Source organism: Bufo bufo, chromosome 6 (genome assembly GCF_905171765.1).
Source record: "Bufo bufo chromosome 6, aBufBuf1.1, whole genome shotgun sequence".
NCBI lineage: Eukaryota > Metazoa > Chordata > Amphibia > Anura > Bufonidae > Bufo > Bufo bufo.
This window is the reverse complement of record NC_053394.1, coordinates 182924214-182949947: the sequence shown is the minus strand read 5'-3', so window position 1 is coordinate 182949947 and position 25734 is coordinate 182924214. Positions and strand designations below refer to the sequence as shown.

The 25734-nt window shown below is 47.2% G+C and overlaps 1 protein-coding gene across 1 annotated transcript in view; it reads right to left on the bottom strand.

Annotated features, from left to right (window-relative positions):
- The window catches only part of LOC121003263 (lysine-specific demethylase 2A-like), a 203028-nt gene extending 177998 nt beyond the window's left edge, over nt 1–25030 (bottom strand). The window contains exons 1-5 of the mRNA XM_040434964.1: nt 24806–25030; nt 17304–17408; nt 12310–12448; nt 11915–11993; nt 11753–11799 (exon numbers count right to left, since the gene is read on the bottom strand). Of these exons, the coding sequence (XP_040290898.1) occupies nt 11753–11799; nt 11915–11993; nt 12310–12448; nt 17304–17339 (301 nt within the window). The 5' untranslated portion in view covers nt 17340–17408; nt 24806–25030. The remainder of the gene's footprint in view (nt 1–11752; nt 11800–11914; nt 11994–12309; nt 12449–17303; nt 17409–24805) is intronic.
- Between the last annotated feature and the right edge of the window lie 704 nt (nt 25031–25734).

The following is a 25734-nucleotide window of genomic DNA, read 5'->3' as shown; positions in this document are numbered from 1 at the left end:
CGTTAAGAATTATTATTATTATTTTTTTTTCCCCCAAAACAAAAAAAAATACACATCATAGGTATCCTAGCTTGCAAAAATGGCCATACTATTAAAATACAAAAAAAAGTGGTCCCATACGGAAAACAGCGAAACTGAAAAAAAAAAAAATAAACACAGCTGATTTGTCGTTTGTTGGTTGCTTTTCCTTCAACAAAAAATGTAATTAAAAAAAGAGATAAAAATAGTATCACTGAAAAGTACAGATCGCCCTGCAAAAAAATGAGTCTTCACATAGCTACGCATACATAAATTCAAAAATGTTATAGGGGTCAGAATATGAAAAATGTTTTATTTATTTATTTTGCAGTATAAAAATGCAATTAAAATATACCTAGGTGGTATTGACGGATTTGTACGGACCTGGAGAATTAAAGTTATTGGTCAGTTTTATGATATAGGGAATGCCGTAAAAACAAAACCCCCCCAAAAAATGTGTTCTGGAATTGTGCTTTTTTTCCCAATTTCACCCCATTTATAAAAAAAATAAAAAAAATCCTGCTTCCCACCACATTGTATGCAACAGAGGGCCATTAGAAAGGGCAAAAACAAGCCCTCATCATACAGCTTTGGGAGGGCTGGGAGTAAAAAAGATAAAAAATAATTAAAAATAAATGACCTATTGTTTTCAGGCTACTTTCACACCTGCGTTAGGTGCGGATCCGTTTTGTATCTGCACAGACTGATCCGCACGATAATGCAAACGCTTGTATCTGTTCATGAACATGATAATGCAAACGGATCCGTTTTGACTTACACTGAAAGTCAATGGGAGGCGGAACAGTTTTCAATTGCACCATATTGTGTCAGTGAAAACGGAACCATCCCCATTGACTTACATTGTAATTCAGGACGGATCCGTTTGGCTCCGCATTGTCAGGCGGACATCAAAACGCTGCAAGCAGCGTTTTGGTGTCCGCCTCCAGAGAGGAATGGAGACGGAACTGAGCCAAACTGATGCATTCTGAACGGATCCTTATCCGTTCAGAATGCATTGGGGCTAAACTGATCCATTTTGGGCCACTTGTGAGAGCCCTGAAATGGATCTCACAAGCGGACCCAGAAACGCCAGTGTGAAAGTAGCCTAAATCACGTTTTTATGTTTAACATAGAAGAATTTTTTATGACGTTCATTTCAATTTTCCATGTCACTATCTATATACACTCACCTAAAGAATTATTAGGAACACCATACTAATACAGTGTTGGACCCCCTTTTGCCTTCAGAACTGCCTTAATTCTACGTGGCATTGATTCAACAAGGTGCTGATAGCATTCTTTAGAAATGTTGGCCCATATTGATAGGATAGCATCTTGCAGTTGGAGATTTAAGGGATGCACATCCAGGGCACGAAGCTCCCGTTCCACCACATCCGAAAGATGCTCTATTGGGTTGAGATCTGGTGACTGTGGGGGCCACTTTAGTACAGTGAACTCATTGTCATGTTCAAGAAACCAATTTGAAATGATTCGAGCTTTGTGACATGGTGCATTATCCTGCTGGAAGAAGCCAGAGGATGGATACATGTTCTCATTCTGTTTACACCAAATTTGGACTCTACTATTTGAATGTCTCAACAGAAATAGAGACTCATCAGACCAGGCAACATTTTTCCAGTCTTCAACAGTCCAATTTTGGTGAGCTCGTGCAAATTGTAGCCTCTTTTTCCTATTTGTAGTGGAGATGAATGGTACCCGGTGGGGTCTTCTGCTGTTGTAGCCCATCCGCCTCAAGGTTGTGCGTGTTGTGGCTTCACAAATGCTTTGCTGCATACCTCGGTTGTAACAAGTGGTTATTTCAGTCAACGTTGCTCTTGTATCAGCTTGAATCAGTCGGCCCATTCTCCTCTGACCTCTAGCATCCACAAGGCATTTTTGCCCACAGGACTGCCGCATACTGGATGTTTTTCCCTTTTCACACCATTCTTTGTAAACCCTAGAAATGGTTGTGCGTGAAAATCCCAGTAACTGAGCAGATTGTGAAATACTCAGACCGGCCCGTCTGGCACCAACAACCATGCCACGCTCAAAATTGCTTAAATCACCTTTCTTTCCCATTCTGACATTCAGTTTGGAGCTCAGGAGATTGTCTTGACCAGGACCACACCTCTAAATGCATTGAAGCAACTGCCATGTGCTTGGTTGACTAGATAATTGCATTAATGAGAAATAGAACAGGTGTTCCTAATAATTCTTTAGGTGAGTGTATATGCCCCCACGTATTCTAATCACCTCCTGGGCTTGTGGAAGGATACCACAGTTTTCCAAGACCCTGTACGGTGGAATGAAAAAAAATATCTGTTTTGGACATGTTATATTGATGGTGTTTCTAATTTGGTTGGGTACCAGTAATAAATCTGGTGAGTTCGTTGCTCAACTTAATTGCAACAAAATCGGTCTATTATTTACATCTGAAACTCGCACCGACACAATCACATTTCTTGACATTACCAAACAAAGGAAGAAACTTGTTTCCACTACGATATGTTCTGGAAACCAATCGCAGTTACCATCTCCCGGCCCTACGGAGAGGGATCCCCAAGGCCATAAATGATGTAATACCGCAGCACTCAGTGTCCTCAATCCAATAAGCTGTTTATTCACAAACCAAAATGCTCCCCTAGGTACCTGTAAGCTAGGGGTGATTTGCATAATTGATACCATGTGACCTTTGTAGGAGGAGTATATACATGTGTATGGGGTGCACCTTTCACATTGCTTGATAAAGACTGTAAGAGGTCCAAATGTTGCTGTACTGATGGTCTACTGAGGCGAGGAAATTTCTTAGTAGATTTACTGTATTGCATGATGCTTTTTGCTTTGCTAGTAGTCAGGATAGAAAGGATCTTCTTATTCCCAAACATGTTGCAACAGCTAAGGGTCCATTCACACGCCCGCAACGTATTTTGCGGATCCAATTGTGGACAAGAATAGGACATGTTCTATTTTTTTCGGGAATGGAAATGCAGACACGGAAGTGCGGGTCCGCAATTTCGTGTCCGGGCAGCACATCGTGCTGCCCCATAGAAATGAATGGGTCTGCAATTCCGTTCCGTAAAATGCGGAACGAAATTGTGGATGTGTGAATGGACCCTTACTGATCATCCTCGATCACCAGATTCCTCTAATAGGGAAGTAAGAAACGTCAACAATATTGGCCTATACGGAGGATGGACACTGATCTCTCCGATCTGACCTTGGACCATTCCAGTATTACTTACCATAAGTGGAGAAGTCTGAAGGGTAGGCTGGTCCATAGACACAACACTCGCCCTAAACCTATGGGGACTTGGCTGCACAGACATTCCGTGGGTATGTATCAGTGTGGATGTTGCAAGGCTTGTGACTTCATTCATCTGACAGAGTACTTTTATGTCAAACAATAACTATATTCAGGAGTTTGTCACATGTAAAGCAGGGGGGGGGGGGGGTATCCATCTTTGCAAACATTAGTGTCCACTTGATTATGTGGAGGATATGAAAACACTTCCATGATGTTTATGATGAGAGGGACGCCATGTACATGCTTATCATGGCGTTGACCCACATGTACCTAAATTTGCAGCTATTGAAGTAGTGCGTCCTTCACCCCGTCAGGACAATTGGGACAAATTCTCCAGAAAGAAAACAGAATGGATCTGTAAGTCTAGATCCCAGGCACCTGAAGAGTTTAATTTAGAGGAAACATGCAAAAGGTAAATCTATTATTATTTCTTTTTGCCGTGTAGGTCTTTTCATTGACAATAAGCTTTTGTCAACCAATTGGTGTGTGAAACAACATATTTACTGTATTGTCTTAATTCAATGTAGGTTAGGCTACTTTCACACCTGCGTTTAGGTCGGATCCGTCTGGTATCTGCCCAGACGGATCCGCACCTATAATGCAAACGTTTAGATCCGTTCAGAACGGATCCGTTTGCATTACCATGAACAAAAAAAAAAAAAAAAAAAAAAAATTTTTTTTTTTTGTTTTTTTTTTTTTTTTTGTTCATGATAATGCAAACGGATCTGTTTTGACTTTACATTGAAAGTCAATGGGAGACGGATCCGTTTGAAAATTGAGCCATACTGTGTCAACTTCAAACGGATCCGTCCCCATTGACTTACATTGTAAGTCTGGACGGATCTGTTTGCCTCCGCACGGCCAGGCGGACACCTGAACGCTGCAAGCTGCGTTCAGGTGTCCGCCTGCTGAGCGGAGCGGAGGACAAACGGAGCCAGACTGATGCATTCTGAGCGGATCCGCATCCATTCAGAATGCATTAGGGCTGGACGGATCCGTTCGGGGCCGCTTGTGAGCCCCTTCAAACGGAACTCACAAGCGGAGCCCCGAACGCTAGTGTGAAAGTAGCCTAAGTTATATTATAACACTTTAAGGACTGGATTCCAAGAGACATAACTTTTTAAACGTTCCGCATGTTCTTTTTTGCCGGACAAGTCATATATCAGAAAATAGGGAAAAAAAAAACATTTATATATGTGTGTACATTCTGCGGGTCAATACGATAACAGCTATACCAAATTTGTATAATTAAAAAAATATATAATAATTCTGTGCATCACAGTTTTTTTTATATTTCTGTCCAATGGGCTGTAGGAGAGCTTGTTTTTTTTGTGGTGTGAACTGTAGTTTAATTGTCACCAATTTACTGGAACTTAAGGATTTTTGCTAAAAAAAATAAAATAAATGTTTTCCTGTCTGGCAAATACTATAACGGATGAAAAAAATATAAAAATGCATAATTTGCCATTTTTAAGGTTACCATGTTCCCCAAACAAATTTGAATAAACAGGGATCATGAGGTCATATGTACCCCAAAATGGCACCAATAAAAACTACAGCTGGCCCTGCAAAAAAAAAAAACCCTCACACAGCTCTGTAGCCAGAGTACTAAAGTTATGGGTGTCAGAATATGGTGATGCAATTAAAAATAATTATTTTTTGGAAGTTAGTAAAGCATAAAAACTACATCAAATTTGGTATTGTCATAATTGTATTGACCCATAGAATAAGGTTGTCATTCGGCGGAATTGTGTATTTTTTTTTTCATTTTCCCAATATAAGATATGGTAAATTAAATGGTGCCATTAAAATAAATAAATAAGTGTCCTGCAAAAAATAAACCCTCATGTGGCTATATGAACAGAAAATGTAAAGTTGAGGCTCTTGAAAAAAAAAATACAAAAAGAAAAATTGGCTTCAGTCTTTAAGGCATTAAAAAGGAGACTTTTGTATTACTTACCAGTAAAGTCTCTTTCTCGCTCTTCCTTGGGGGACACAGGAAACCATGGGTATAGCTCTGCTCCCTAGGAGGCGTGACACTAAGTGAAAGCTGTAAGCCCCTCCTCCATCAGTCATACCCTTCAGCCTGGAGAAGAGACTGCCAGTTGCGTGTCCAAGTAGTGAAAGATAACCACCAACCGGAAAAAAGAACTGTCGAGCCCCAACGGGGGCAACCAAGCCGGAACCACAACTGTAACCCAAATGAAGGGCGGGTGCTGTGTCCCCCAAGGAAGAGCGAGAAAGAGACTTTACTGGTAAGTAATACAAAAGTCTCCTTTTCTCGCCCATATTCCTTGGGGGACACAGGAAACCATGGGACGTTCCAGAGCAGTCCCAGAAGGGAGGGACCAGAACAAACTAGACCAACACCAGAGGCATCAATCAACTGCCGCCTGCAACACCAGACGGCCTAAAGCAGCGTCAGCCGACGCATGAGTATGCACCCTGTAGAACTTGGTGAAGGTGTGCAAGGAGGACCAAGTGGCTGCCTTGCAAATCTGCTCCGTAGAAGCCCGATTCCTCTGAGCCCAGGAAGCCCCGACCGCTCTAGTGGAGTGAGCGGTAACACCGAGGGGCGGAACCTTGCCCTTGGCGAGATAAGCCTCAGTAACAGCCATCTTGACAAAACGGGCGATAGCAACTTTGGATGCCGCCATCCCTCTGCGCGACCCCTCTGGAACCACAAAGAGCGAGTCAGTACGCCTGAAAGAGCTGGTTACCTCCAGGTAAACCTTGAGCGCCCTGACAACGTCCAGGCGATGAAGCTTCCTCTCCCGCGGGTGGGAAGGGGAAGGACACAAAGAGGGGAGAACGATGTCCTCGTTCAGATGAAAGGCGGAGACCACCTTAGGAAGGAAGGAAGGGACCGGACGAAGAACCACCTTGTCCTGGTGGAACACTAGGAAAGGTTCCAGATAGGAGAGTGCAGCCAATTCGGACACCCTCCGAAGAGAGGTGACGGCTACAAGGAAAATAACCTTGCAGGACAGAAGTCGCAAGGAAACCGTCCGCAGAGGCTCGAAAGGAGAAGCCTGGAGCGCTGAGAGAACCAGGTTCAGGTCCCAGGGCGGTACCGGAGGGCGGTACGGGGGAACCGCGTGAGCCACGCCCTGAAGGAAGGTCTTGACAGGACCAAGGGGGGCCAGTGGGCGCTGAAACAAAATGGACAGCGCAGACACCTGACCCTTCAAAGAACTAAGGCCCAGACCTTGGGCAAGTCCGCTCTGCAGGAAGGACAAAACGGTGGGGAGAGAAAAGCGGAGCGGAGGAATCCCGAGATCGGCACAGAACCTCAAATAGGTCCTCCAGGTCCTATAATAGATCCTAGAAGAGGACGGCTTACGGGCGCGGATCATGGTGCGGACGACGTCCGCAGAAAAACCCCTACGTGTCAGGACGGTGGTCTCAACAACCACGCCGTCAAACGTAGGGACCTTAAACGCGGGTGGAAGATCGGTCCCTGAGAGAGAAGATCTTCCCTGGCGGGCAGCGGCCAGGGCGCGTCTGCCAGGAGCAGCATGAGGTCGGCATACCAAGACCGGCGGGGCCAGTCCGGAGCGACCAGAATCACCGAGACGCCTTCCGCCGCGATCTTCCGAAGGACCTTGGGCAGGAGTGGGATGGGAGGGAATATGTATGGACGCGCGAAGCCTCGCCAAGGAAGAACGAGGGCGTCGGCTCCGCAGGCTCCCGGATCCCTGGCCCTGGACAGATAGGCGGGGACCTTGTGATTGAATTTGGAGGCCATAAGCTCCACGTCCGGTATGCCGCAACGAAGGCAAATGGCCTCGAACACCTCCGGGTGAAGAGACCACTCGCCGGGGTCGACGGTGGTGCGACTGAGGAAGTCCGCCGCCCAATTGTCCACCCCTGGAATAAAAATTGCAGATAGGGCCGGGACGTGGGCTTCCGCCCAACGGAGAATGCTGGTGACCTCCCGCATTGCTGCAGCGCTGCGAGTGCTCCCCTGGTGGTTTATGTACGCCACGGCCGTGGCGTTGTCCGATTGCACACGAACTGGATGACCCTTCAGCAGATGAGTCCAGTGTCGCAGAGACAGAAGGGCCGCTCTCAGCTCCAGGACATTGATCGAGAGTTTGGACTCCGATGGAGACCAAATGCCCTGGACGGATCGGGGAGGAAACACGCCTCCCCAGCCCAAGAGACTGGCATCGGTTGTAACCACCAACCAGTTGAGCGGCAGAAAGGACCTGCCCAGAAGAGGGAACTGCAACCACCAGCGGAGAGATGACCGCACCGGAGGCGATAGATGGAAGGGATGAATGATCCAGAGACTCCGGCGATTTGTCCCAGGAGGAGAGGATCGCCCGTTGGAGAGGGCGGGAGTGAAACTGCGCAAATGGGATCGCCTCGAAGCAGGCAACCATCTGCCCCAAGACCCGCATGCAGAAGCGGAAGGACGGTCGACGGTGGAGAAGGAGACCCCGAATCGCCCGACGGAGGATCAGTCTTTTTTCCGAGGGAAGACGTACCTCCGCCGCTCCCGTGTCTAAAAGCATTCCCAGGAAGACCAGTTGTCTGGAGGGAGGAAGGGAGGACTTGGGGAAGTTGATGACCCAACCGAATCTCGCCAGAGTCTCTAGAGTGAGATCCACGCTGGCAACCGCTTGAGAAAGGGACGGAGCCTTGATGAGGATATCGTCCAAGTACGGTAGCAGAAAAACACCCCTGGAACGGAGTAAGGCCAAAACCGGGGCCAGGACCTTGGTGAACACCCGGGGGGCTGTTGCCAGCCCAAAGGGAAGGGCGACAAACTGGAAGTGGAGGTCCCCCACGGCGAATCGGAGGAAGCGATGGTGACACCGGGCTACCGGAACATGGAGGTAGGCATCCTGTATATCGATGGAAGACATGAAATCTCCCTGCTCCAGGGAAGCCACCGCGGAACGGAGGGACTCCATCCGAAACCGTCGAAGGAGGAGAAAACGGTTGAGCTTTTTGAGGTCCAAAATGGGCCGCACCGAACCTCCCTTCTTGGGAACTACAAAGAGGTTCGAATAGAACCCTTGGAACCTTTCCTCTAGAGGAACGGGGGTAATCACCCCCCTGTCCAGTAAGGCTTGAACAGCCGCGGAGAACGCAGCCGCGCTTTTCGGGTCCCGCGGGGGGCGGGAGCGAAAGAACCGATCTGGGGGGAAGGACGCAAATTCGATTTTGTATCCGGAGGACACAATTTCGAGAGCCCAGGCGTCGGAGACGTGAGCCATCCAGATGTCCCTGAAAAGGAGGAGCCGGCCCCCCACCCGGGTGGGTGGGGGCGCGCCTTCAGGCAGAGGACTGCTTTGCTGCGGGTGTGCGGGCAGCCTGCGGCCTGCGCCAGGAGGGCTGCGCCCGAAAAAACGGCTTCCTACACTTATCCTGGGGAGGGGCCGAAGCGGCAGCTGCGGGGGGAGCCCCAGAGGTCCTGCGGGAGGACCGAAAACGAGACGCACCAGGGCGTCCGCGGGGGGCGCCCCTGGCTTGGGGTTGAGGAAGATGGGTGCTTTTACCACCCGTGGCCTCCGAAATAAGCTCGTCTAGGCGGACCCCGAAAAGGCGGGAACCCGCAAACGGTAGCCCCGCCAAGGAACATTCGGAGGCAGCGTCCGCTTTCCAAACCTTCAGCCAGAGCTCCCTCCTGACGGAAACTGCCAGGGCGGAGGAGCGTGCAATAAGGGCTCCCGCATCAAGGGAGGCCTCACAAACAAAATTCCCGGCCCGAATAATAAGCTGGGCCAAGGAACGTAGGTCCTGGATGGGGACGTCCGAGTCCAACTCCTGTTCCAGCTGCGCACCCCAAGCAGAGATTGCTTTACCTGCCCAAGCAGAGGCAAAAACCGGTCTGAGAGCAGAACCGGAGGCAGCAAAAATGCCCTTGGAAAGGGTCTCCATGCGACGGTCCTCCGCTGACTGAAGAGAGGACCCGTCGGGAACAGGGATGGCCGTGTTCTTTGACAGACGGGCCACAGGGGGGTCCATCTTGGGTGGGGACGACCAGGTGGCCACGACATCGGCTGGAAAAGGATAGCAAATGTCCAGCTTCTTGGGATTGACAAAACGGGCGTCCGGGCGAGCCCAAGCCTTAGACACCACGGAGGAGAAATCAGAGTGGATTGGAAAGACTTTTGAGGCCTGCCTGGGTCTGATAAAGGAGACGCTAGCTGCGTCAGAGCTAGGGGGGTCATCTTGCACCTTAAAGGTGTCACGAATATCAGAGATCAGTTGACCCATCGCTGAGGCTAGCTTGGACGGCAGGGCCGAGTCCATTTCCAAATCTGAAACCGCCAATTCACCTTCAGAGAGCGAATCCTTTGGAGAGGAGAGGCCTGTCTGAGTGCGCACGCGTGGCGGGGAGAGGGAGGCATCCGAGGAGGAGGCTCGCTCTACTCTAAGACGCTTCTGAGAGTGCCTAGCTCGGGAGGGGTCACTAAGAAAAGGTGAACCCGCTGCAGCGGCAGAAGCGGTGGACCCGGAGGGCGCGACAGTAAGAGTGGTGTCCTGCGGGGTAGGCAGCCTGTCTATTAGGCGGCCCACGACATGAGTGAGGCTTTCCACGGCCTGGGACAGGGATCTAGCCCAGTCAGGCGGGTCAGAGGAAGCAGGGAGCGACACAGCGGGCGACTGAGGCTGCGGTGGAGCTCGGCATGCAGGACAGTGCGGATCAGACTGCCCCCGGGGAAAGGGTTCCCTACAAGCAGTACAGGCATGGTACCAAGGCTTGGCGGCTGCAGAAGGGTCTGACATGGTGGAAAAAATGTTGCACTTAAAGTGGGAGACCCCAGGGCAAAAGCGGAACGGGGATTACACCCAAGCAACAGTACTGGTGGCACGGAGGGGGTTAACAGTCCTACCAGACCCGGATGATGCAAGCGGCAGCAGCAAGGGGAGCAGACTGAAGGAGGCTGTGGAGGAGAGGCAGCAGGCACGGAGATGAATAGCTTCAGGATCGGACGGCAGAGAGGATTCCACGCAGCACTATGAGATGTGGAGCCCGACGAAACCGGAAGTAGCGGAGCGCATGTAGGAAGCTCCGCCCCCCCCTGCCGCGCTGAAGGAGAAGCAGAGCCGCGCGCCCGCGGCAAAATGATTTTAACCCCCAAGGTGGATGAAGTGCCGGCCAAGATGAAATGGCGCCGTTCGCGCCAAGCAAGCGGCCCCCGCCGCGCTTGGATGTGGCAGACGGCCTCCTGCCTACAGCCGTCCCCTGAAGGCAGAGTCCGTGCCCTGCCGCTAAATAAAGGACTTGCCCAGACAAAGTCCCCCCCAAATGATACCCGGTAAGGTTGCCGGTCCGATATGCCCATGGGGGGGGGGGATGTAGCAGCGGTGGGAGGAAGGAAGGAAGAGGAGGCTGGAGCAGCCACTCTCACCATACGCTGTCTTCGCCCTCAATCCATCCAGCAGGGTCGCCCCTTCAGCTACTGGCACCGCAGTGGCAGGAAGCCGGGGGAGGGACTTGGCGTGCGGGCGACCCTTGAGCTGGCGGGACGCAGGGGAGCGAGGCTGCCCTGGTCCACCTTGTCTTCTGTGGGGGAGGCGGCAGTGCGGAATTACCGGCACTGGCGCAACTCAAACCCGGGAGAAACAGATGGGTCTAATGCGCCTCTGTTGTCCCTGTAAGTAGAAAAAAATCGAATTAAAACAAAAAACGCAAAAATTAAAATTCAAGGAAAACAACCCTGCATAAGCAGGGGGTGTCTTGCCTCCTTGGACACTAAGCAAAAACTGGCAGTCTCTTCTCCAGGCTGAAGGGTATAGCTGATGGAGGAGGGGCTTACAGCTTTCACTTAGTGTCACGCCTCCTAGGGAGCAGAGCTATACCCCATGGTTTCCTGTGTCCCCCAAGGAATATGGGCGAGAAATATAATCCTTACAATGTTTTCAGCATGACCTCCAGTAACCAGTCCGAGAATGTGACTAGGACAAGTTGTCTCCACGTCTACAGCTGCTTAGTTAAGGTGTGTGTTTGGGGGGGGGCTTGTTACACCGCACTAAGGCGCTGGAGTCATGTAACACTTATGAGATGTAATGTCCCACTCTCTTGAATGGGGGGGAGCAATTGTAATTAAACTGCACTGCCGCCATACTGGAGATGTGCAGTTAAACTTTGAAGAGGATACAGCACCTGAACGAGCGCTGTTTGAACGAGTCCCCTTCAAACAGCTGATTGGCGAGGGAGCCGGGAGTCAGACCCTTGACATTCTGACAGTGATGACCTATCCTGGGGATAGGTCATTAATATTATACCACTGCACACCTCCTTTAAGTCCCAGAAGAATGACCATGTTGGACAAATTTACTGTTTTGCACAGATTTGCCATGCCTGTCAGTCACTAGCGCTGGACTTTGTCAGCAAAGCAGAAGGGGCTTGCAAGGTGGTGGAAGGGGTACATTTTAACAATATACCGCAAACATTATGGTTATACTAACCTACAAATAACTTGACATCATTCACACTGAAGTTGGGGTCTGGCATTCTAGAAAAAAGAAAAAAAAAAAAAATAGACAAAGTTAGCTTGAGAAGGTACAGACAACACCCCAATCATCTTTATAAACATGTCAAAATACAGTGATGATAGAAAATTCTCTTACCCGATGCCGAGCCCTTCAGAGCTTTTGAATATAAGTGGGTCCCTGAGTCCACACTTCTGAATGTATCGCATGTTAAAGTCTGGAAGGAAAGAAGGCTGGTAATGATTAAGTGGGTGGGGTTAAAGGTAACCGGTCAGCTCCAAAAAATGAAAAACTAAAGTAAGCGGTGTCTCCATTATGCGCGTGATCACGAGAATCCTCTCAATGCATTTTACTGCTGGTTTGGGGGAACACAGTGTTGAAATGTAAGCAAGTATGAAGATAAAAATTACATAAATGGACTTGGCGTCACTTACAGAATTTGCTGCTTACTCTAGTTTGGGGGCGTTTCGGAGCCGAGATTCCCTTTAAGATGTAAGGGACACAGATCTGCTCTGCAGTGTTCAGGCTCTCACCTTTGCCATCCATGTAGATGATGAAGTTAGAGTTGTACTTGGGGCTGCGCAGCTTCTCCTCTAAGTCAAATGTTCTCTTGCCCTCAATTTCCTCATCTGAAATGCCATCATCTTCATATTTTCTACGGAGCGTGTGTCTCTGAAAGGACAAATTACATGTGAAGACTAGACTGAAAACTTGTCCTAGACTTGCCCACAGAGAGGAGCATTATACTTTATGGAAGGTAATCACTTGTGCTACTGCACTTTTTTTTTTTAATCAGACTTCAGGGTGATGGTCTGCCCTAACATACATAGACTGTATAGCTCAAACCCTAAACATCTTTTACTACAAGATCCATACTACAATAATACAGCAAGTAATTAACTCTCCCTTGCACTGCGTGATCCAGATTTTTTATTTACAATAAACACACTGCCGGGTGGAGGGTTCCGCCCAGCAGTGTTTTCGGTGACGTCCCCAGTTCTGATGGGCTGGCTTAAGGGCTGCCCTAGCCGTTTTACAGGCTAGGGCAGCGCTAAAGCACACCCAGCAGCCCACCAGTGCCAGTGACGTCACCAGGTTCACAGCTGGGGGGGGAAGCCTCCGCCTGGCAACCCTAAGGAGAGCCCGGTTCGTAACCAGATATCCTGAAAATGCCTTTGCCCTGCACGATTCAGTGCAGGGCAAAGGAGAGCATGAAATGCTCCGATGCTCTTGTCAGAGGAGCTGCCTGGGTGAAAATATGAGTATGTCCGGGCTCAGCTCTGAACCCGGACAACCCCTTTAAGCAGTAACCAAAAAAACATTAAACCAGAATACAATTAATATTTTAGATTCTTCAAAATAGCCCCTCTTGTTTTGATGACAGCTTTGCACGTTCTTGGCATTCTCGACTCCAGAGGTAGTTACCTGGAATAGTTTCCAGTTGACAGGCATGCCTTCATAAACACAACCGGATACCGTCAGGGTTGCATCTTTTGCAAAAAGGATATACGGATGAGGAAACCAAATGATCATCTGTGTGTTTTCCATATCCATATGTCTGTTGTAAAAAAAAAGCTGCGGACCACAGACCCATTGAAGTCAACGATTCCGCAAAAAATAAAATAAATAAATGAGATAAGACAGTACTCAGACGGCATCCATAGTTTGCAGATCGCAAAATGGACACATTTGTGTGCATGATGTCTTAATTCGTCTAATTTCATGCCTACTAAGACACCCAAATCCGCAACAAAATCCTCCATGTATACCACGGCAGAAACCACTGCGTCTTTGCAACATTCCTATGTTTATGGTGCACTTTGCCAAGATTGTGCAAAGCTGTCAACAAAGCAAAAGGGGGATACTGCTTTAACACTTTATCCTCATTATCCTTATCTAGATAATCCCTTTAAGGGTCCATTCACACGTCCATGTGTATTTTGCGGATCCACGGATACGTGGATCCGCAAAACACGGACATCGGCGATGTGCGCTCCGCATTTTGCGGACCGCACATCGCCGGCACTTAATATAAAATGCCTATTCTTGTCTGCAATTGCGGACAAGAATAGGACATGTTCTATTTTTTTCGGGATCGGAATTGCAGACCCGCGCTGCCCCATAGAAATGAATGGGTCCACAATTCTGTTCCGCAAAATGTGAATGGACTCTAAAGAGGACCTTTCACCGGTCTTGACATTACCATATAAATAGCTGGCAGAGTAGGGCAGATTGATGACATCTGATATCGCTTATTTTTTCTATGCGCTGCTCCGTTCCCCAGCTGTGCCCCCCATCCTCCTGGTTTCCCATCTGGTAGGTAAATCCATACCATCAGTACAGTGAGAAGGAGACGGCTGTGTTTCTCAAGGGGCGTCTCCTTCTCCCGGGCTGTGAGCTGCCCAATCGCGGTGGAGAGGGGAAAAAAACAATTCTCCCTGGCCAGGAAGAGGGAGACGCCCCCTGAGAAACACTGCCGTCTCCCCTCCCTGTACTGATGGTATGGATTTACCAGGCGGAAAAGCAGATATCATCAATATGCCCTACCCTGCCAGTTATTTATATGGTATTGTCAGGACCGGGGAGTTTTTCTTTAAATCCATCTGTTCCTTCATTGTTTTCAAATATTAATCTACAATGTAGAAAAAAATATGGACCAGAGTGGTGTGTCCACTGGGATTATATCTATTATTAATATGTAGAACATATTTTATTTTGCCCTTGTACTTAAGTTTGATATAAGTTTCTGTAATGGCATGATGAGCAATTAACTGCCAAGACCCACTGATGCTGAGTGTATCTATGTGTATGCAACAATCCTAGTACTCCAGTATCTCCAACTCACATTGTAAGCTTCAGACATAAAGGTATAATGAGCATGATGCATGCCACAAGAGTTTTTTTTCACTATATTCCAAGTTAATAGTTAGCTATAGTTTTCAGTACAGGGACAACAGATGCAATTTTTTTGTCATACAGCTGAATATAGTCTAGTAACATATTCTGCATATACTGGTAAATTGAGAAATTATCAAAGTGTATATGCCAAATGCAGCTTTAACCACTTCAGCCCCCCTAGCTTAACCACTTCAGCCCCCCCTAGCTTAAACACCCTTAATGACCAGGCCACTTTTTACACTTCTGACCTACCCTACTTTCACCATTTATTGCTCGGTCATGCAACTTACCACCCAAATGAATTTTACCTCCTTTTCTTCTCACTAATAGAGCTTTCATTTGGTGGTATTTCATTGCTGCTGACATTTTTACTTTTTTTGTTATTAATCGAAATTTAACTATTTTTTTTTGCTAAAAAAATGAAATTTTTCCCTTTCAGTTGTAAAATTTTGCAAAAAAAAAACGACATCCATATATAAATTTTTCTCTAAATGTATTGTTCTACATGTCTTTGATAAAAAAAAAGTTATAGCGTTTACAAACTATGGTACAAAAATGTGAATTTCCGCTTTTTGAAGCAGCTCTGACTTTGAGCACCTGTCATGTTTCCTGAGGTTCTACAATGCCCAGACAGTAGAAAAACCCCACAAATGACCCCATTTCGGAAAGTAGACACCCTAAGGTATTCGCTGATGGGCATAGTGAGTTCATAGAACTTTTTATTTTTTGTCACAAGTTAGCGGAAAACTTCCATGAACTCACTATGCCCATCACGAAATACCTTGGGGTGTCTTCTTTCCAAAATGGGGTCACTTGTGGGGTAGTTATACTGCCCTGGCATTTTAGGGGCCCGAATGCGTGAGAAGTAGTTTGAAATCAAAATCTGTAAAAAATGGCCGGTGAAATCCGAAAGGTGCTCTTTGGAATGTGGGCCCCTTTGCCCACCTAGGCTGCAAAAAAGTGTCACACATGTGGTATCGCCGTATTCAGGAGAAGTTGGGCAATGTGTTTTGGGGTGTCTTTTTACATATACCCATGCTGGGTGAGAGAAATATCTTGGCAAAAGACAACTTTTCCCATTTTTTTTTTTTTTTATACAAAGTTGGCATTTGACCAAGATATTTATCTCACCCAGCATGGGTATATGTAAAATGACACCCCAAAACACATTGCCCAACTTCTCCTGAGTACGGCGATACCAGATGTGTGACACTTTTTTGCAGCCTAGATGCGCAAAGGGGCCCACATTCCTTTTATGAGGGCATTTTTAGACATTTGGATCCCAGACTTCTTCTCACGCTTTAGGGCCCCTAAAATGCCAGGGCAGTATAAATACCCCACATGTGACCCCATTTTGGAAAGAAGACACCCCAAGGTATTCAATGAATGGAATGGCGAGTTCATAGAAATTAAATTTTTTTGGCACAAGTTAGCGGAAATGGATTTTTTATTTTTTTTTCTCACAAAGTCTTCCTTTCCGCTAACTTGGGACAAAAATTTCAATCTTTCATGGACTTAATATGCCCCTCATTGAATACCTTGGGGTGTCTTCTTTCTGAAATGGGGTCACATGTGGGGTAGTTATACTGCCCTGGCATTCTAGGGGCCCTAAAGCGTTAGAAGAAGTCTGGAATATAAATGTCTAAAAAATGTTACGCATTTGGATTCCGTGAGGGGTATGGTGAGTTCATGTGAGATTTTATTTTTTGACACAAGTTAGTGGAATATGAGACTTTGTAAGAAAAAAAATAATAATTTCCGCTAACTTGGGCCAAAAAAAAATGGAGCCTTACAGGGGGGTGATCAATGACAGGGGGGTGATCAGGGAGTCTATATGGGGTGATCACCCCCCTATAAGGCTCCATTCAGATGTCCGTATGTGTTTCGCGGATCCGATCCATGTATCTGTGGATCCGTAAAAAACATACGGACATCTGAATGGAGCCTTACAGGGGAGTGATCAATGACAGAGGGGTGATCAGGGAGTCTATATGGGGTGATCACCCCCTGTCATTGATCACCCCCCTGTAAGGCTCCATTCAGACGTCCGTATGTGTTTTGCGGATCCGATCCATGTATCAGTGGATCCGTAAAAATCATACGGACGTCTGAATGGAGCCTTACATGGGGGTGATCAATGACAGGGGGGTGATCAATGACAGGGGGGTGATCAAGGAGTCTATATGGGGTGATCAGGGGTTAATAAGTGACAGGGGGGGGGGTGTAGTGTAGTGGTGTTTGGTGCTACATATTACTGAGCTGCCTGTGTCCTCTGGTGGTCGATCCAAACAAAAGGGACCACCAGAGGACCAGGTAGCAGGTATATTAGATGCTGTTATCAAAACAGCGTCTAATATACCTGTTAGGGGTTAAAAAAAAACGCATCCCCAGCCTGCCAGCGAACGATCGCCGCTGGCAGGCTGGAGATCCACTCGCTCACCTTCCGATCCTGTGAACGCGCGCGCCTGTGTGCGTGCGTTCACAGGAAATCTCGCGTCTCGCGAGATGACGCATATATGCGTGACTCTGCGCAGGGCTGCCGCCTCCGGGACGCGATCCTGCATTAGGCGGTCCGGAGGAGGTTAAAGTGGTTTCACAGAAAAAGGAAAAAAAGCAGGGAGCCACATACCAGTCTCCGACTGTAACGCGCTTGCTCGTCTTCCATCACTCCGAATCTCTTGCCCCACAACAGTGAGAGCAATGTTTTTCCACAGGGATCTTCGCACTCTATTACCTAGCCAAACAAAAGAAAAACTGTCACATTTGTAAAGAAAAAAATTCATTAAGGCCCGCTTCACATATCAGTTGTGTCTGGCCAGCTATTTTAGGCGGGGACATGGACACAACTGATAAATGTGCACTTCACTTCAATACAGAGATCCGGCATTTAAACATTGATGGCGCTGGACAGAAAAACTGAGCATGCAGCGTTTTTCTGTCTGGTGATATTTGAAATCCCGCATCATAACTGATGCACCAGATGTACTAGAACGATCCCATAGAAAACTATGGGATCAGTTCTAGCTTCAGTTCCCTTCCGGCATTTGCTACTTCACGCCAGAGGGGAACTAAACCGGATCACCAGACATATGTGCAGAGGCCTAACAGGGGTACACAAAGTTACAATGAATGCAGAATCAGGTCATAAATTGAATGGGCTCTAGCAGAGGTCGCAATAACGCCTGTACAAGCATCATAGACACTTGTTCAGGCCATTTTGCTCCCAGGAAAAAGTCACAGGTGCACCAATACACCTTAGACTTTTCCCTGACATTCATCAGCGCAGGGCGTGCTGTGAACGGCAGGGGCAGCGCAGCAATGCTGACTGTGCCTGAAATAACCAATAACAAAGCTCCTTACAGCAAGAAGCTTTGTTATTGGTTAGTTTGGCGGGCTGCCGTAGCAGGATCGTGTCCTGCAGCAGTGGAAGCTGGTGGTAGCTGGAAGGGGGATGGGCTAGCTCCCAGGGTTGCTAGAGTAAGGAGTCCCGGGCACGCCGCCGGGATATCAAGAAGGTTACGGCCAGGACATCAAGATGGACCTGCAGAACAAGGCGACGGCAGCAGCATGTAATGTATGATCATTACTCACACTGCACCACACACATATCACTCACACTGCACCACATTGCACAGCAGGCTATTATAGCCAAGTGATAAAGTACAGGGAGGATCTGCTATATGGACTGGACTTTATCACTTGGGTATAATTGCCTGATGTTATTTAGACTAGTAATGGTTCCCCTGCATAAATACGTACCTCTTAGTAGCGTACCTGAGTTACATTGTTAAAAAAAAACACTTTTGCAGGACTCTGCAGGATGGGAAAGCGTAGTGTACCACGTTTTTCCATTCTGCAAAGTGCAGAAAAAAAATGTGTAGGCTAACGTAAACTTTTTTTTGTATAATGGAACTTTATGGTGACGGATGCCACAGTATGGCATCTATCTGAGGTGTCTGTTAACATATATACGTTTTTTTTGTGTCCATTAAATGTATGACAAAAATGTGATGTAACCCAGCCTGACTGACAGGGAAGAAGCTGAATAGACTCCACTGACTATGATGGACTCCGTTCAGTTTTTTTTATTTTTTTTATTTTTTTTATTTTTACACAATCTGCAACAGTGACCCCGGCCAGAGCCTCCAACGCAGATGTGAGCAAGTGCAGGCCTACATATTATGTATCTGTATTACTGCAACTTTCGTACTCCTCCTCAAAATACTCCTCAAAAATGGCAAGTCATTTTATTCTTTCGGAAAAAATGTAGTGCGACCTCTGGGCTCTAGCATTAAAGGGAGCCCGTCACGTTGAACATGGTGTCAGAGCTGACGGCAGCATGTTATAGAGCAGTCGGATAGCCTCCCCTCTATGACTGTACATACACAGCTAGCTGTCAATCACTGATAGGACCGAATGAGCAGGAAATATAAATGGGTAAATTACAAGTTTTCCCATAAAACTATTCATCACTCTGCTCATCTCCTCCTGCTCGGTAACATGCTGCCTGCAGATTGCACTGCATTTTCATTGTAACGACACAAATCATTCTGACACAACTAGCTCAGGAACTAGTGTACTGCATCTCAACTGTGATACAGATAGCCAGGGCCCTAGGATCTATCCAAAACCAAGACCTAAAATGGAGTCCATGTCTGAAACTTGAACAAATTTCAATAATATTCACTTAAAATCAGCAAACTAAGGCGGCACACTAAATGTCAACTGCGAGGCTTCTCCCTTCACTAACCTGGCACAGTAGATCTAGATGTTGGAGGCCTCACATATGAGCAAGAGGAGTTGTGGGAATCAATGACATTACTTTGTCTCCTTTGTATGTGCCAGTGAATGCAAAATAGTGTCCGCTCTATAATCAAAGCGAGTCAGAAATCAAAAAGGAGTTGTATAACCGTGTGGTCCTATACTGGTCTCAGGGTACTTTCACACTAGCATTTTTCTTCTCCGGCATTGAGTTCCGTCCTAGGGGCTCAATACCGGAAAAGAACTGATCAGTTTTATCCTAATGCATTCTGAATGGAGAGCATTCCAGAATCAGGATGCATCAGTTCAATCCCGCTTACGTTTTTTCGCCGGAAAAAATACCGCAGCATGCTGCAGTTCTCTCTCCGGCCAAAAATCCTGAACACTTGCCGGAATGCCGGATCTGGCATAACGGATCTGGTTTTGCGGTCTGCGCATGCGCAGACATTTAAAAGAGAACAAAATAAATACCAGATCCGTTTTTCACAGACAATGGGGGCATATCGCTAGGATATGCCCTCATTTTCTGATAGGTGCGGGTGCCACCTCTGTTGTGGTGGGTGGTAACCGATGGTGCAGGAAGGCAGAGCAGTCTGGATTGTGGGCAATTCTCTATAGCTGAAAGTGGAAAGGGATCAGTGAGGTACACCACTTTAGTGCATCATATTTTTATTGCAGTTATTTTTAAATGGGAATCCTGGACAATCCCTTTAATGACTAAACACTTTAAGGCGGTTTAATGGCTGTAACTTATTTGTTGAACTATTAAAATACTTGACATCTAAGGGCTTTTAGGAATATGTTTTGAGATTTTTTTAAATGTTTAAAAGTTTTTTTTCTTCAAACTATAGCGCCTTAGTTTTAAAAAATGCAAATTTACACCAAAAATTTAAACGGGTTACCTATTTTAGGTATAGCTTTATTTGCAAAGGGCGACTATGACAATGGTTTCAGTTAGTATGGGCATTTTTGGAATTATTTGTTTTCTTTATTTCTTTTTTTCTGCCCATAGAGAAGGGACAGTTTTTCACCATCCCTGCCTTTTCCCATTGCTCTATACAGAGCACTCGATGAGCACTATGTATAAAGTTTAGGAAGCAGCTGCTCTGCTGGGGGCTCCGAGTCTGCACAAGCTGCTGGGTTTCAGCAGACCCAGATAAGCTCTGCAGTGAGATTAGATTCCCTTTTGCTGGGGCTACTATGTTAGCCCCAATTACAGAAGAAATCAGCAATACATTTTGTATGACCTTATGTGGGCACAAGTGTGAAGAAAAAATAAAATAAAATTTAAGTACAAGCCATAAAAGAAAAAAGGAAAAACCACCTGGCACAGAAGACTGATGGCATGGTGGCATGGGGGGAGCTGATGGCATGGTGGGAGCTGATGGCACTGAGGGGGGGGGGGGGCAGAGCCTGATGGCAAAAAAGACTGATAGCACTGGAGGGGGGCCTGATGGCACAAAAGACTGATGGCACTGGAGGGGGGAGCCTGAGGGTACAAAAGACTGATGGCACAAAAGACTGATGGCACTGGGGGTGTCCTGATGGCACAAAAGACTGATGGCACTGTGGGTGTCCTGATGGCACAAAAGACTGATGGCACTGTGGGTGTCCTGATGGCACAAAAGACTGATGGCACTGGGGGTGTCCTGATGGCACAAAAGACTGATGGCACTGGGGGTGTCCTGATGGCACAAAAGACTGATGGCACTGGGGGTGTCCTGATGGCACAAAAGACTGATGGCACTGGGGAGCTGATGATAGCACGGGGGGAGCTGATGAGTTTTTATAAAGGAAAACATTCTTTTAATTCGTTTTTTTTCTTATTAGAGTAATCGATTAATTGATAGAATACTTGATTACTAAAATAATCGAAAGCTGCAGCCTACACAGGAGCCTCTGTTACAGGGGCAAACAGCCCCTGTGGGACATTGCACACAGGCAGAGATATTCAGGGTCTGCTTAGGTGGCATAGGTGGGGATATGAATTTTAGCAAAGAGGAGCGAGACCCAGATTTCTACACATTTTCATAAGTATTAATCTAATTTAATTTTAAGAATTTAGCTAATCCTTTTTAAAAATTGCCCACCGTTCCTGCTGTGACCACATCTTGAGGTAGACTATTCCACAGATTTAAGCCTGTATTAAAGGGAAGCTGTAACTGGGATTTTGTGTATAGAGCTGAGGACATGGGTTGCTAGATGGCCGCTAGCACATCCGCAATATCCAGTCCCCATAGCTCTGTGTGCTTTTATTGCGTAAAAAAAACTATTTGATACATATCCAAATTAACCTGAGACGAGTCCTGTCCCTGAGATGAGTCAGGGACAGGACTCATCTCAGGTTAATTTGCATATGTATCAAATGTTGTTTTTTTTTACACAATAAAAGCACACAGAGCTATGGGGACTGGGTATTGCGGATTCAGAGCTGAACCCGGACATACCCATATTTTCACCCAGGCAGCCCCCCTGATGTCAGCATCGGAGCATCTCATGCTCCGATGCGCTCCCTTGCCCTGCGCTAGATTGCGCAGGGCACGGGCTCTTTTGTTTACAATAACACACTGCCGGGCGGAAGCTTCCACTCTGATGGGCGTGCTTTAGCGCTGCCCTAGCCGTTTTACAGGCTAGGGCAGCGCTAAAGCCCACCCATCAGTGCTGGCGACGTCACCAGGCTTCCTGGCAGCCCCATGGAGAGCCAGGTTCGTCACCAGAACTCCTGAAAATGCTTTTGCCCTGCACGATTTAGCGCAGGGCAAAGGAGAGCATCGGAGCAACAACTGCTCCGATGCTCAAGTCAGGGGGACTGCCTGGGTCAAAAAAGGAGGTATGTCCGGGTTCAGCTCTGAACCCAGATAACCCCTTTAAGTTTACTTTCACATCAGCGTTTTGGCATTTTGGGTTTGAGATCCAGCAGAGGATCTCAAAACTGGGCCAAAATGGTTTAGTTTATGCCAATTTATTGTGAATGGGGTATGCTCCGTTCAGGATGCATCAGTATGTCTTCCGTTCCAGCAGCATTCTATTTTGTGACTGGACACAAAACTGCTGCAAGCTGCGATTTTGAGTCTGGTCATCAAAACTGAACAAACCAGATCTGTCACTAAAAACAATGTAAGTCAATGGTGCCAGATCAGTTTTTTCGGATCCTAAAAAAACTGATCTGTCACCCTTTGACTTACATTGTTTTTAGTGATGGATCCGATTTGACCCATTTCGATTTAACACAACCGCATCTTAACAGAATGGATGCATTCTGATGTGTTAAATTGAACAGAGCTGTTTTGGACCGGTTTTCTCCAGATGTAGGCCCTTGTCTGGGAATACATCATTTCTAACAGGCCCCTGCCCTACAGAAAGGATCATACTTCCTGGCTCCCACATCTCCATCTTCCAGTTTTCTTATTCCCCATCATGGGCATAGTCAACTGATCCTCTTCAGCCAACCACTAGCTTCAGCAGTGACGTGTCTCTAGTGGACATCACCACTGTAGCTAGCAGTTGGCTGAAGAGGATCAGGTGACAATGCCAATGCAGAATACCATGCCTGGACTGAAAGATGCAAACGGGAGCCAGAAAGGAGGAACACAGCGTCGCAGAGCAGTTAAAAGGTATGTGTTGGGGGGGGAATCAATTTCTGATCGGTGGTGGTTCGACAGCTGGGACATAGTATAGTGGCTGTGCTTGGCATCACACTCAGTCCTATTCACTTCTATGGGGCTGAGCTGCACCTAGGCCACATAACCGATGAATGTGTCATCACTAGCCTAGGAAAAGCTTAGAGAACACTGCGGCGCTACGGTGAGCAGGACTCCATAGGAACTACTGCTATGGTAGCCTCAAAGTCTTTAGAAGGCTGGAGGATACCACAATGAACAGCTCCCCCGATCTCTGGCAGCACTCCCGGGGAACACCCTCTCAGATGCTGTGGTGACAATTGACCAGGCCATCTGAAGTGGTTTAATGTCAACATTATCACTCACCACCAAAATGTGTAAAACAGGAGGAACTCCGCGGCGATGGCACCTGCTCTGCCCCACTCCAGGGTAGGCGCCATCTTTAAAAGATCCACAGTACACATACAGCGGATGTTGGGACAGGGTTGAAACCCAAAACAGACAAATCGTTCAAGGGGTTGACTGGTTTCAGGACAACACTTTGGATGCGCCTGTAATAAAAAACAATTATCACTTACCAGAGAGATCCTGCTCCACTTCTCCCAACCAGTCGTCTGCACTGGTAGCGTCAGAATAACAACATGTGACTGCAGAGGCCAGTGACTGCCAGCAGTGGTCATGTATTGTCAACCTGACGTCAGCCGGGAAAACCGGAGCGGTGGTCCAGGATCGGCATGCGATGATTTTTTCTATATTACAAGCAAATTCAAAATGTTGTCCAGTTTCCTCCTGAAACTGGACAAACAATTCAAGCGGTTAAAACAGGTCACTGTTACCACTTAGTGCTGAGCGAACTTTGTGTTTTAAGTTAGGCCGTACAAGGCTCGGGTTATCTAAGAATTCCTTTATGGATTCCGCTATCACGGACCATAACTTATGGATTCCGCTATCACGGACCATAACTTATGGATTCCGCTATCACGGACCATAACTTATGGATTCCGCTATCACGGACCATAACTTATGGATTCCGCTATCACGGACCATAACTTATGGATTCCGCTATCACGGACCATAACTTATGGATTCCGCTATCACGGACCATAACTTATGGATTCCGCTATCACGGACCATAACTTATGGATTCCGCTATCACGGACCATAACTTATGGATTCCGCTATCACGGACCATAACTTATGGATTCCGCTATCACGGACCATAACTTATGGATTCCGCTATCACGGACCATATAATAGAATTCTTAGATAACCCGAACTTAAAACACAAAGTTCCCTCATCCCTATTACCACACTGATGTCAAACTGCAAATTTGCTGCCATAGAATAAAGGGTGAATCCTGTTATCTTCCCAGTTAGATATGAACAAGCTAGGAGTAGTGTATAAAAGAGCACCCACTACTGAGGGCTTGATTGTGAATGAGACGAAAGATGCCAGTTCTGACTATCCAAGAGACAGGAGGATGTCGCCGAGATGTCAGGCGGCCACACTCCCCCCACCACCATAAACAATTACCATGTGAGCAGAGTGCAGCCTGCACTCCCCATTCTAATTTACACTACCTGCCGAGAGTGAGACCAGCCTGAGCCAGGACCGCTTACTACGTGAGCAGTACCCGGGGTGGCTTTGTTGTGCCCCCATGCCTCGGACACAAAAGCTGACAGTGGAAAAGTCAAGGTTCGCCAGCGCCGCCACACGAAGGGACCACCAGCATCCACCGCCGCCACTCACCGTTCACGTCAGCCCCATGCCTTCCCAGGCTTTGTTGTTGTTAACACAGCAAGATGTCAAACCGATTCCAGAACTCACTGCCCCTCCCCTCTCCTTCTGTGCATGTGACGTCAGCGGGTCGCGCAGCAGACGTCACGTAGCCTCCCCAGGAAGTCTCTGCCTCAGCAGCACTCAGCAGAGAGCAGGACGATGGACGCTGCAGGCGCCATTTTGGACCGAACCAGAAGTGACGTGAACGGCGGTATGTTTGGTGTGAGGTGGAGCTGGTCGTTTGGGGAAGTGAGATAGAGAGCTAAGAAATGATTGGCTGCTGCTCAGTAAAGTTCTTCCTGATAGGTGCTTCTGAAATGCCACGCCCAAATGTGAAGTGAGGCAGCCAATAGTAGTCCAGATGCAAATAATCTATGGAGGCGTGCCTGGAGTAAACCCTGTCAACCATATCGCCCTAAGGCTGCAACTGGCTGGAACTTAATATAAGCGATAGAGTAAAATGACGCGACACAACAGAGTACAGCCTTTTAATTACCAAAACCTAAATATATTCGAAGCCTGGCAATAAACAGTTTCTTCCTCGTATATTAGTCTCCTACACTTTGGTTATGTGTGCACCGTCTCTATAACGTTTAGTAGAAGCTATTACCTTCCTAGGGATGCACAGTGAAGAACTTGCCAGAACACAAAATGGCGGTTGGTGAATCCACTTCCGATCACGAGGCTTTATTCGCAAACCGAATGTAACCTCACGTGCGCCATGGCAGAGCCTTTAATGGGGATTGGTTGAGGCGTCCCACGTGATTAAAGGCCAACCCCAACATATGATAAAGGTCGTGTGAGGTCGCGGACGGGAGAAGAGAGTTCTTTCCGCTATTAGAGAGGGATTGCAGGATGGTGGTAACCCATTGATGGGTAAAGAGGTCCCAATTCAGTAC